General features: G+C 35.4%; 1 protein-coding gene across 1 annotated transcript in view; it reads left to right on the top strand.

The window, feature by feature from the left end:
- The window catches only part of ZNF438 (zinc finger protein 438), a 185,509-nt gene that overhangs the window by 143,715 nt on the left and 29,741 nt on the right, over positions 1–12,053 (top strand). Inside the window, exon 3 of the mRNA XM_052650956.1 lies at positions 8,148–8,215. Within this exon, the coding sequence (XP_052506916.1) occupies positions 8,179–8,215 (37 nt within the window). The 5' untranslated portion in view covers positions 8,148–8,178. The remainder of the gene's footprint in view (positions 1–8,147; positions 8,216–12,053) is intronic.

Genomic DNA, 12,053 nt, shown 5'->3' on the forward strand with positions numbered 1-12,053 from the left:
GAAATTAGAGTATTATTTTCTGTCCACTTTTGTCTTATTTTTAAAAATGATTTTGGCTACCTAAGTTCTTTGCATTTCCATGTGAATTTCTATACAGTGTCTGTTGGTATTTTTATTAAGCTTATATTGAATCTGTAACACCTGTTTGCAGAGAATTACCACTTTAACAATATTGAGTCTTCTGACCTATGAACATGGTATATATCTCTCCATTCACTTAGGTCTTTAAAAATTTCTCATATCATTGTTTTGTAGTTTTCAGTATTTTACATCTTTTTGTTAGATTTACCCTTAGTTGTTTCATATCTTTGATGTCATTACAAATAGTATTTAAAATTTTATTTTCTGTTTTATTGTTTCAGGTTCTGATTGTTACTTGTATATGAAATGTAATTGATTTTTGTATATTGGTCTTGTATTCTTTAAGCTTGTTAAACTCAGTTATTTTTATAGATTCCATTGAATTTTCTACATAGACAGTCATTCCATCTGCAAATAAAGACTGTTTTATGTCTTGTTTTTCAGTATGGATGCATTTTATTCATTTTCGCTTTATTGCACTGGCTGGAACTTCCAATGCAATATTGAATCAACATTGTAATAGTAGATATCCTTCTCTTGTTTGTAAATTTAGAGGGAAAGCATTCAGTTCTTTTCTTTTTTTTAAATTTAAATTTATTTATTTTAATTGGAGGCTAATTACTTTACAATATTGTATTGATTTTGCCATAGATCAACATGAATCCACCATGGGTGTACACGTGTTCCCAATCCTGAACCCCCCTCCCACCTCCCTCCCCATACCATCCCTCTGGGTCATCCCAGTGCACCAGCCCCAAGCATCCTGTATCCTGCATCGAACCTAGACTGGCGATTCGTTTCTTCTATGGTATTATACATGTTTCAATGCCATTCTCCCAAATCATCCCACCCTCTCCCTCTCCCACAGAGTCCAAAAGACTGTTCTATACATCTGTGTCTCTTTTGCTGTCTCGCATACAGGGTTATCGTTACCATCTTTCTAAATTCCATATATATGCGTTAGTATACTGTATTGGTGTTTTTCTTTCTGGCTCACTTCACTCTGGATAATAGGCTCCAGTTTCATCCACCTCATTAGAACTGATGCAAATGTATTATTTTTAATGGCTGAGTAATACTCCGTTGTGTATATGTACCACAGCTTTCTTATCCATTCATCTGCTGATGGACATCTAGGTTGCTTCCATGTCCTGGCTATTATAAACAGTGCTGAGATGAACACTGGGGTACACGGGTCTCTTTCAAATCTGGTTTCCTCGGTGTGTATGCCCAATAGTGGGCTTGCTGGGTCATAAGGCAGTTCTATTTCCAGTTTTTTAAGGAATCTCCACACTGTTCTCCATAGTGGCTGAACTAGTTTGCATTCCCACCAACAGTGTAAGAGGGTTCCCTTTTCTCCACAGCCTCTCCAGCATTTATTGCTTGTAGACTTTTGGATTGCAGCCATTCTGACTGGCATGAAATGGTACCTCATTGTGGTTTTGATTTGCATTTCTCTGATAATGAGTGATGTTGAGCATCTTTTCATGTGTTGTTAGCCATCTGTATGTCTTCTTTGGAGAAATGTCTGTTTAGTTCTTTGGCCCATTTTTTGATTGGGTCGTTTATTTTTCTGGAATTGAGCTGCAGGAGTTGCTTGTATATTTTTGAGGTTAGTTCTTTGTCAGTTGCTTCATTTGCTATTATTTTCTCCCATTCTGAAGGCTGTCTTTTCACCTTGCTTATAGTTTCCTTTGTTGTGCAGAAGCTTTTAATTTTAATTATGTCCCATTTGTTTATTTTTGCTTTTATTTCTAATATTCTGGAATATAGGATACTGCTGTGATTTATGTCAGAGAGTGTTTTGCCTATGTTCTCCTCTAGGAGTTTTATAGTTTCTGGTCTTAACGTTTACATCTTTAATCCATTTTGAGTTTATTTTTGTGTATGGTGTTAGAAAGTGTTCTAGTTTCATTCTTTTATAAGTGGTTGACCAGTTTTCCCAGCACCACTTGTTAAAGAGATTGTCTTTAATCCATTGTATATTCTTGCCTCCTTTGTTGAAGATAAGGTGTCCATAGGTGCGTGGATTTATCTCTGGGCTTTCTATTTTGTTCCATTGATCTATATTTCTGTCTTTGTGCCAGTACCATACTGTCTTGATGACTGGCTTTGTAGTAGAGCCTGAAGTCAGGCAGGTTGATTCTTCCAGTTCCATTCTTCTTTCTCAAGATTGCTTTGGCTATTTGAGGTTTTTTGTATTTCCATACAAATTGTGAAATTATTTGTTCTAGCTCTGTGAAAAATACCGTTGGTAGCTTGATAGGGATTGCATTGCATCTATAGATTGCTTTGGGTAGTATACTCATTTTCACTATATTGATTCTTCCAATCCATGAACATGGTATATTTCTTCATCTATTAGTGTCCTCTTTGACTTCTTTCCCCAGTGTTTTATAGTTTTCTATATATAGGTCTTTAGTTTCTTTAGGTAGATATATTCCTAAGTATTTTATTCTTTTCGTTGCAATGGTGAATGGAATTGTTGCCTTAATTTCTTTTTCTATTTTCTCATTATTAGGGTATAGGAATGCAAGGGATTTCTGTGTGTTGATTTTATATACTGCAATTTTACTATATTCATTGATTAGCTCTAGTAATTTTCTGGTGGAGTCTTTAGGGTTTTCTATGTAGAGGATCATGTCATCTGCAAACAGTGAGAGTTTTGCTTCTTCTTTTCCAATTTGGATTCCTTTTATTTCTTTTTCTGCTCTGATTGCTGTGGCCAAAACTTGAACTATGTTGAATAGTAGTGGTGAGAGTGGGCACCCTTGTCTTGTTCCTGACTTTAGGGGAAATGCTTTCAATTTTTCACCATTGAGGATAATGTTTGCTGTGGGTTTGTCATATATAGCTTTTATTATGTTGAGGTATGTTCCTTCTATTCCTGCTTTCTGGAGAGTTTTTATCATAAATGGAAGTTAAATTTTGTCAAAGGCTTTCCCTGCATCTATTGAGATAATCATATGGCTTTTATTTTTCAATTTGTTAATGTGGTGTATTACATTGATTTGTGGATATTGAGGAATCCTTGCATACCTGAGATAAAGCCCATGTGGTCATGGTGTATGATCTTTGTAATGTGTTGTTGGATTCTGATTGCTAGAATTTTGTTAAGCATTTTTGCATCTATGTTCATCAGTGATATTGGCCTGTAGTTTTCTCTTTTTGTGGCATCTTTGTCAGGTTTTGGTATTAGGGTGATGGTGGCCTCATAGAATGAGTTTGGAAGTCTGTTTGGCATGATACTAGCTGTAGATTTTTCATAGATATCCTTTTACCAAGTTGACGAAGTTTCTTTCTATTCTTATTTTTCTAAATGATCATTTTTTAAGGAATGGATGTTGGATTTTGTCACATGTGTTTTCTGCATCTATTGATATGATCATACAGTTTTCCTTTTTTCACTTCACAAATACAGTGAATTACATTGATTTTGATTAAAATCAAATTTACATTGATTAAACAAGCATGCATTCCCAGGATAACCTTACATGGTCAAGGTGTGTCATATTGTTGGATTTGATTTGCTAACATCTTACAATTTTTGCATTTATGTTAAGGAGAGATTTTGGTCTGGAGGTTTCTTTCTTTCTTATGGTTTTTTGTCTGATTTTGGTGTCTGGATAATGCTGGCTCATGGAATTAGGTAGTTATAATTCCCTCTTTTTCAGTTTTCCAAAAGAATTTGCTTATAATTGGTATTATTTCTTCCTTAAATATTTGTTAGAATTCTCCAAAGAAACTTTCTAGACCTAGAGTTCTTTTTTTTTTTTTTTTTTTTTTTGCTAGTTAATTGCTTTATTGGTTACATGTATAAGAAATGATAGGATAAAATGCTGCATCTCTTATTTAAATTGATCAGTTTACAGAATATGTAGAAAATAATATTTTTATATTTTAATGCTTTCATGTAGAGGATAAGAGTACTAAATTTTCTACAGTGGAAACAAAATCAGTCATTATTGAAAGGAAGTCTCATTCCACATAATTAATTTTAATCACAAGGGGAGACAGAGAGGATACAGAATGCTGTCATTAAATAAATGACAATACTGTAGTAGGTTCCAAACTCAAAGATGTCTTCAATATTCTGAACCATCATTCAATTACATGATACACTAGCAATATTAAAAAGTAACATAATTATTCTTGTGTTTATTTTGTCTCAGAACCAAATTCTATTTGAGAAAAAGAAAGTTGATAACTAGAATTTGGGCTGAGAGTTCAGAATATCCCTATTTTTTTGTTGTTGTTTATTTGCTAAGTTGTGTCTAACACTTTTGTGACTTGTATTGGGGTTACCTTGGTGGCTCAGCAATAAAGAGCCTGTCTGCAATGCAGGAGATGCAGGCTCCATCCCTGGGTCGGGAAGATCCCTTGGAGAAGGAAATGACAACCCACACCAGTACTCTTGCTTGGGAAATACCCTGGACAGGGGAGTCTGGTGGGCTTCAGTCCATGGAGTCTAAAAGTTGGATGGACACTCTTGGTGAATAAACTACAACATCCCTTTATTGGGTCAGGAATTAGAGCAGATATTTTGTATTATGATGCCTTCTAAATTAAATATTCTACAATTGTGTCTTTTTTTTTTTGCTGAATATCTCAGTGTATAATTATAAATCAGGGGTTATATCATTTGTTTGTGTTCAGTTGCTCAGTTGTGTCCAGTTCTTGGTGACCCCATGAACTGTAGCCCTCTAGGCTCCTCTGTCCATGGAATTCTCCAGGGAAGAATGCTGGAGTGGGTTGCCATTTCCTACTCCAGGGGATGTTCCCAACCCAGGGATCGAACCTGCATCTCCTGCACCTCCTGCGTTAGTATGTGGATTCTCTATCACTGAACAATCTGTGCCTTCCTTATATCATTTACATAATTCTTTTCCAGATGTAACTCTCAAATTAGGTTTGATGAAGCAGTGAGTATTCTTGAGTTATTCATGAAACAACATAACCTAAAAATAATTTTCTTCAAATAAACTTGCCATTATTGAATTATAATAGTAAGAACATTTGTATCATCATAGAATGTGCTTCATTCTTCTAACCAAAATATAAACATATTGTGAATCTGTGAGTTACAATTTTTATTGGTTTTCTTTGCCTTATTTCCTTCCTGCAAAATAAGCTAGAAATTAAAGAGTATTTCTAAGTAAAAATTGCTTATGAAAAGAAATTGTACTTTATCTAATTCATCAGCAGCTTGTCTTTCACCTCTTTAGAACTGAAATAACCTTAAAACATGTATTTGCTTTATAATGAGTAGATGGCAAATACAAAAATTTGAGCAGCATTGTAGGTGGTAACCTTTTTAGTTTCTAAAAGTAAAGTAGATACAAAATGTCTAATAATTTGCCACTTTATGTCAACTGCATTGTAATAGACCTAGAGTTCTTTGACGGGTGATTTTAACTAAAAATTCTATTTCTTTGAAAATACAGGGCTCACTTTTTGAATGAGCTTTGGTAGCTTGTGTCTTTCAGAATAATTATTCATTTTATTTAAATTATCAAATGTATTGCCAGGTATTTTTAAATAGCAGTGATATCTGTAGTGGTGTCACCTCTCTCATTTAAAGGGTTATATTTTTAAAAAATTTGAGTATTAAGACAAAAACCTTATATGCCTACCATGAAGTTCCCGTTTCTAGTATCAAAATATTCCTTTCTGTGTATAGATCTATATTCTAATCAGGTATCCTATTCCTTCTGCTTAAAAGATATTGTTTTACATTCCTTGTAGTTTGGGTGGGCTCATAGTGAGTTCCTTTAGCTTCTGTATGAACAAAAATGACTTTGTTTCTCTTTTATTTTTGAAAGATATGTTCTATGAACATAGAATTCTAGATTACAGATTTTTTTTTCTTTCAGTACTTTAAACATGCTGCTCCACTTGTCCTCTCAGTTGCATCATCTCACTTTAAATTTTTCCTTTTTTCACTAGTTTTGGACAATTTGGTCATAATATGCATTGGTGTAGTTTTCATGTTTCTTGTGCTTTAGGGTTTGTTTCTTTGGTGTTTTTATTTTTTTAGCTTTTTGGATATATTTATAGCTTTATTCAAATTTGGAAGTTTCTGCCACTATTTTTTAAAAAATAATTTTTTTGATTTTCCATGTCTTTCTTCTCCAGTTACTGGATCTATTAGGTGGCTTAAAGTTGTCCTAGAGTGCAAATGATGATCTGTCCTGATGATCTGGTTTGTTTTTGTTTTTTCTTTTCACTCCTTTCTTCCTGAGTTTCATTTTGGACAGTCTCAAATTTCTATGCCTACAAGTTTTCCAATATTTTTCTTCCAACACTTCTAATATGCTGATAATCCTATCCAGTGTACTTTTTAATTTTATGTATTGTAGTTTACATCTCTGGAAACTTTATTTGGGTCATTTTTATATCTTTCCTGTTCATACTTAAATTTTTGAACATATAAAATACAGGTTATACACTTAATGTCCTTGTCTGCTAATTCTAACATCTATGTCAGATCAGGATCAGTCATTATTTTTTTCTCTGAAACTTGCATTTTTCTACCTCTTTGATAATTCTTTGTCAGCTGTCAAAATTCATGTCAGCTGAATTTTACTTTGTTGGATGATGGATATTTTTGTCTTTCTATAAATATTTTTGAGCTTTGTTCTTAATACACAGCTAGAACACTTAGAAATAGCTTGATCTTTTTCTGTCTCTCTTTAAGATGTTTTGTAAAACCAAAGAAATGCTTGATATAGGGTCAATTATTCGCCCTTACTAAAGCAGGATTCTTCTTCATACTCTACCCAGTGTCCCACGATTTAGGAGATTTTCCAGTCTGACTGGGAAGAGCAGGTGATATACCTGTTCTTCCATGAGTGTTGGGCACTTTGGATCTTTCCTGGCCTCAGGTAGTTTCCTCCATGGTATATACTGATAGGTGCACAAGTGAATACCTGATAAGGACCCTCTTCATTCCTTTCTTTCCTTCTCTCTCCAGCTCTTTTCCTCATTACTCTGGACATTTCCATCAATGTTCTCCTTTCCTGTAATGTGGGTGACAGAAAATAAATGTTTTCTCTCTTCCAAAGATCAGTCTTTGTGACTTGAGGTTCACTGTTTTGAAATATTATTTCATGTATTTTGTCTGTGTCTTGATTCTTTCAGGAAGGAGGGAAAATCTGGCCTCTGTTATTCAGTCTTGGCTGGAAGTAGAAGTCATGCCCTTTTATTTTACCTAGTTTTCTACTTTAAAAACATTTAAAATTTTCAATGGAAAAATTCATCAGTCTCTACCTTAATGGCTTTGTCTTTGGCACCATACTTAGAAACATGGCAGTGTTTGAAGTGTGCAAAAAATATTTACCTGTATTTTTCCAAAGACTTTGTCTTATTTATATATACATTTGTATAGCTTATTAATATGGAACCCACATTCTAGATAATTTGGAAAATATTTAAAATGGAAGGAAAAACAACTCTAATTACATCACCAAAACAAAAGAAATATACATATTAGCGTATTTCCTGTCATGCATTTTTCTGTGCCTTTGTTTTTAGCTGTAATCCTAGTGTGTCGGTCATTTGGTGTGTTCACCCAGTATATTATATCATCAGTATTTACCATGCTGCTGCATAATCTTCAAAATTGCATTTTAATGACTGAATTATGTTTCATCAAATGATTATATTGTAGTTATACTTCCTTTACCTACATTGTTAAACATTTTAGTTATTCTTAAACAGAACCTAAAATATAATTATCAGGCAGGACATATTTAGGGAAACTCAGCTTTGCCTACTTGCACATTTCCCTGACACCACGAGGGCAGGGAGGCAGGTACAGTTCACTCTCAATGTGTCACATTACTCACTCTCCAAGCCTACACCTGAGGAGTCAGTAAAATCCTGTGTCTATGAGAAAGGAATACAACTTTAATTCCTAATAGTTCAGCCCATTTCTTATTACTCATATAGGTATAAATAAAAAGACTTTTTGTTTTTTAAAAAAAAGCTTGTAATTTATGTTTTTGTACATTTTAACATGGCATCTCAGTTCTTTCCTAATTCTTACTTGTCTTGGTTAATTTTAGGACAGCTGTTATTCAAGTCAACAACATCATAATGCAGAGTTCATTTTCAGTACCACCAAAAGATCAAGGTAAGATAAGCCATGCCAGGGAAAATGGTAATGTGTATGTTGTAAGGGGTTTTAATTGATACGTTTAATGTCACTGCCTACTAACCAAAGGGTGACTTATTTCTGGAACTAAGAACAAGAATTCTAATTATATATGAAAGTTTATTTATTTTGGTAAATTACTTGAGTGTCTATGGAACCATGGTTTATAAATGACACTTTTCTTTTACTGGAGACTGATTTCCTAAGGAAATCAGTCCTGAATATTCATTGGAAGGACTCATGTTGAAGCTGAAACTCCAATACTTTGGCCACCTGATGTGAAGAACTGACTCATTGGAAAAGACCCTGATGCTGGAAAAGATTGAAAGCAGGAGGAGAAGGGGATGACAGAGGATGAGATGGTTGGATGGCATCACCAAGTCAATGGACATGAGTTTGAGTAAGCTCTAGGAGTTGGTGATGGACAGGGAAGCCTGGCGTGCTGCAGTCCATGGGGTTGCAAAGGTTTGGACATTATTGAGCGACTGAACTGAACTGAACCCCTTTACTGAGAGCAGGGTCATCTCATTCCACACAAAATTCACAGAGCCCAGGCCATCAGCCAGAAGGTGTCAGTGGATGTTAAATGAGGTTGCATAGTATTGGCTTTAAAAAAAACTTTAGTATTTGTAAAAAGTATTTTTAAAATATTTATTTATTTTTGGCTGCACTGGGTCTTTGTTGCTATGTGTGGGCTTTGTCTAGTTGCAGCAAATGGAGGCTACCCTGTAGTTGTAGTGCACGAGCTTCTCATTGTAGTAGCTTCTCTTGTTGTGGAGCATGGCCTCTAGGGCAAGGGCTCAGTAGTTGTGACCCACAGGCTTAGTTGCTCTGTAGTGTGTGTGATCTTCCCAGACCAAGGATCTAACTCATGTCCCCTACATTGACAGGTGGATTCTTAACCATTGGACCACCAGGGAAGCCCCAGAGTATTGGCTTTACCGAAGAGAAAGATGTATACAAGTATATATACATATATATTCATGCACACATGTGCACACACAACATACATATACAGAGAGGGTATTTTCTTATTCATTTTTGACCTAGTTTTTCCTATATACCCATTTTAAAAAAGAAACATAAAAGAAACAAATTCCCCTCCATATAATTTTTTAAAATGAAAATCGTGATTTCTTAATAAGAGCTCCTGGACCTTTTAGAAAAGTAGTTTATGGGTACAGATAATCATTTTTGAGTAAAGAGTAATTTAATTTTCCTCAGCATGCGGAACAAACAAAGCCTAACCTTTAAGAGGGATTCCAAGTCTTTCCCTGGACAGAAGAGAAGTTCTGATATGTGTGCTAGAAAAAAAACTGCCTTTAAATGATTCAGAATTGGGCTTTGCTTGTAGAAGATGTGGGCTTCCCTGGTGGCTCAGTGGTAAAGAATCTACCATGCAGGAGACGCAGGTTCGATTTCTGGGTCAGGAATATCCTCTAGAGAAGGAAGTGGCAACCCACTCCAGTATTCTTGCCTGGGAAATCCCATGGATGAGAAGCCTGGCAGGCTGTAGTCCATGGAGTCACAAAGAGTCAGACATGACTGAAGCAACTACACAGCAACAACAGTGGAAGGTGTAACTGTTAGTGCATGGAAGGAATTTGCTTTAAAGAATCCTTAACTGGAGAAAACATTCTCTGCCAAAGTGAAAGGTAGTGTCATAGCTATAAAGAGTGTGAGATGTTTGAAAATCATGTCTGCCCCTGAATTGCATAACCTCAGATACATCACTTGACCTTAACTTTCTCATCTATAAATCTATAAAATGAAGATAGTAAGTCCTACCCTCTAGGTGATGTGGAGATGAAAGGAGATAATATATGTAAATCACCCCAGACATTGCTCGCTGTAGAGCAGGCCCTTATGATATGATGGTGGCTCTTGTTCTTAATGGTGGTTATTAATATCCAAGCACCCTCCGCCTGTAGAGTCTGATGCAGTGAGATGGGCAGAGCTCCCTCCTGCTTGGGGTGGGTGCCTTGTTGCCTTCAGAGGCCGAATGTGACCCTGAATTAAATTTAATATATGAATGCTTAAAGCTATTTCAGGCTTCCCAGGTGGCTCAGCGATAAACAATCGGCCTGCAGTGCAGGAGCTGCAGAAGATGCAGGTTCGATACCTGGGTCAGGAAGATCACCTTGAGAAGGGCATGGCAACCCACTCCAGTATTCTTGCCTGGAGAATCCCAGGAGCCTGGTAGGCTACAGTCCGTGGGGTTGCAAAAAATCGAACATGACCGAGCAACCTAGCACATATGCATGAAAAGCCATTTCAATCCAAAGTAGGCAGAAATTAGAATTTGTATCATGAGAAATTATATAATTAATTAATTTAAATAAATAAATATAAATTAATTATATTGGTCAGAAAAAATAGTATCATACATATGAGGCCTAAGAATTGCCCAGTTATTCTTGAATTTACTCATTTATCAAATGTTTTCTATATGTCCTAGATTGCTATTAATATTGTTTAACAAAGAAAAATTCCAGATTTTTAAATTATAGTTTTGTTTATATTTCTTTCATCGAATATAATTACTTATGGAACATGAGAAGTTTGCTGAGCATATGTCATTTATTAATTAAATGCTGAGTGATTTATGGCTGTCTATAAAGTATGGTACTTTGAATTTCAGACTTGTAAGCGTATGTGGATGCAAACACAACATGCACTAATGTATGAAATTCAAGTAGGACATCACAGCAGAGTTGTGGGGCTTAAGAAAACCCATGGCATCATTTACTATCTTCTAACAATATTTCTTACAATGGAAAGCAGATTTAATGATCACCAAGACAGTACTAACCAGGAACTATGCCAGATGCTATGAGGAATCCAAAGATAAATCAGACAGAAGACTGTGCTGTTATAAAACACAAAATCCTAGTAGAACAGCAGACATGTATATAATCAAACAGAATAAAGCATGACAAATGCTGCACTAGACCTGAATATGCTATACCTGGAGAACAGTTGATTGAGCCAGAAGTTTGAGGCTGGTCAGGAAACATGACCAGACGTGGCATTTGCTCAGGACATGCGCACAAGTGTAGAAGACAGAGAATGGGGGTTAGGGGGTCTAGGGACATGGATTAAAGCTGGGGAAGAACTAGATGAAACTCATTACAAATCCCAATGCCTTCTATTTAAATGTTCCCTGATTTTGGATAAAGAATTTTAACATTATAATATTACTCAGTTAGTTTGTACTATGTTGAAAGCTTTCCCCTATTATAATAGTGTTGATATTACCCCTTTCTGTGTGAAAATATTATTTACAGGATCTCCAGAAGTTCATCAAATGTATTTTGTTACAATTTTCTATCTTCTCATATTTTCAGGATTTGGAGATTCATGGTTTTCCCAAAGCCTTCTTTTTTTGTTTGACATTTTCAAATGAGGAACTAATAATGTAAGGACATGTATTTTGTGTTGGAAAACAGCAAACTGTAGCAAGTGATTAACCATGTTTCTGGGGTGGGGTGGAGGAAAATTACATGCTAAGGCCAGCTACATTTGGTAACCTATACTGTAACTTTGTTGAAGGAAAACACCACTGGGATTGAAAATGCAAATGGATTTGTTAGTGATACAAGGAAACATACAAATGAGCAACCTTGCCAAATGGTCCTTTTAGAGGGACAGTTTATGTTTTTTATGTGCCTGGAAGATGTTGACTGTGGTTTACCAATTAAACATGAGTGTTAAGTCCCCATACAGTTAATTAAAACAAGTCCCATTCTTCACTGGTCAGGAAAGAGTCTTAGGTCCAGGGGAGGGCTGTTTTGCTGGAGTCATTCAGAACTCTGAA

The sequence above is a fragment of the Budorcas taxicolor genome, chromosome 13 (genome assembly GCF_023091745.1).
Source record: "Budorcas taxicolor isolate Tak-1 chromosome 13, Takin1.1, whole genome shotgun sequence".
NCBI classification, from domain to species: Eukaryota; Metazoa; Chordata; class Mammalia; order Artiodactyla; family Bovidae; genus Budorcas; species Budorcas taxicolor.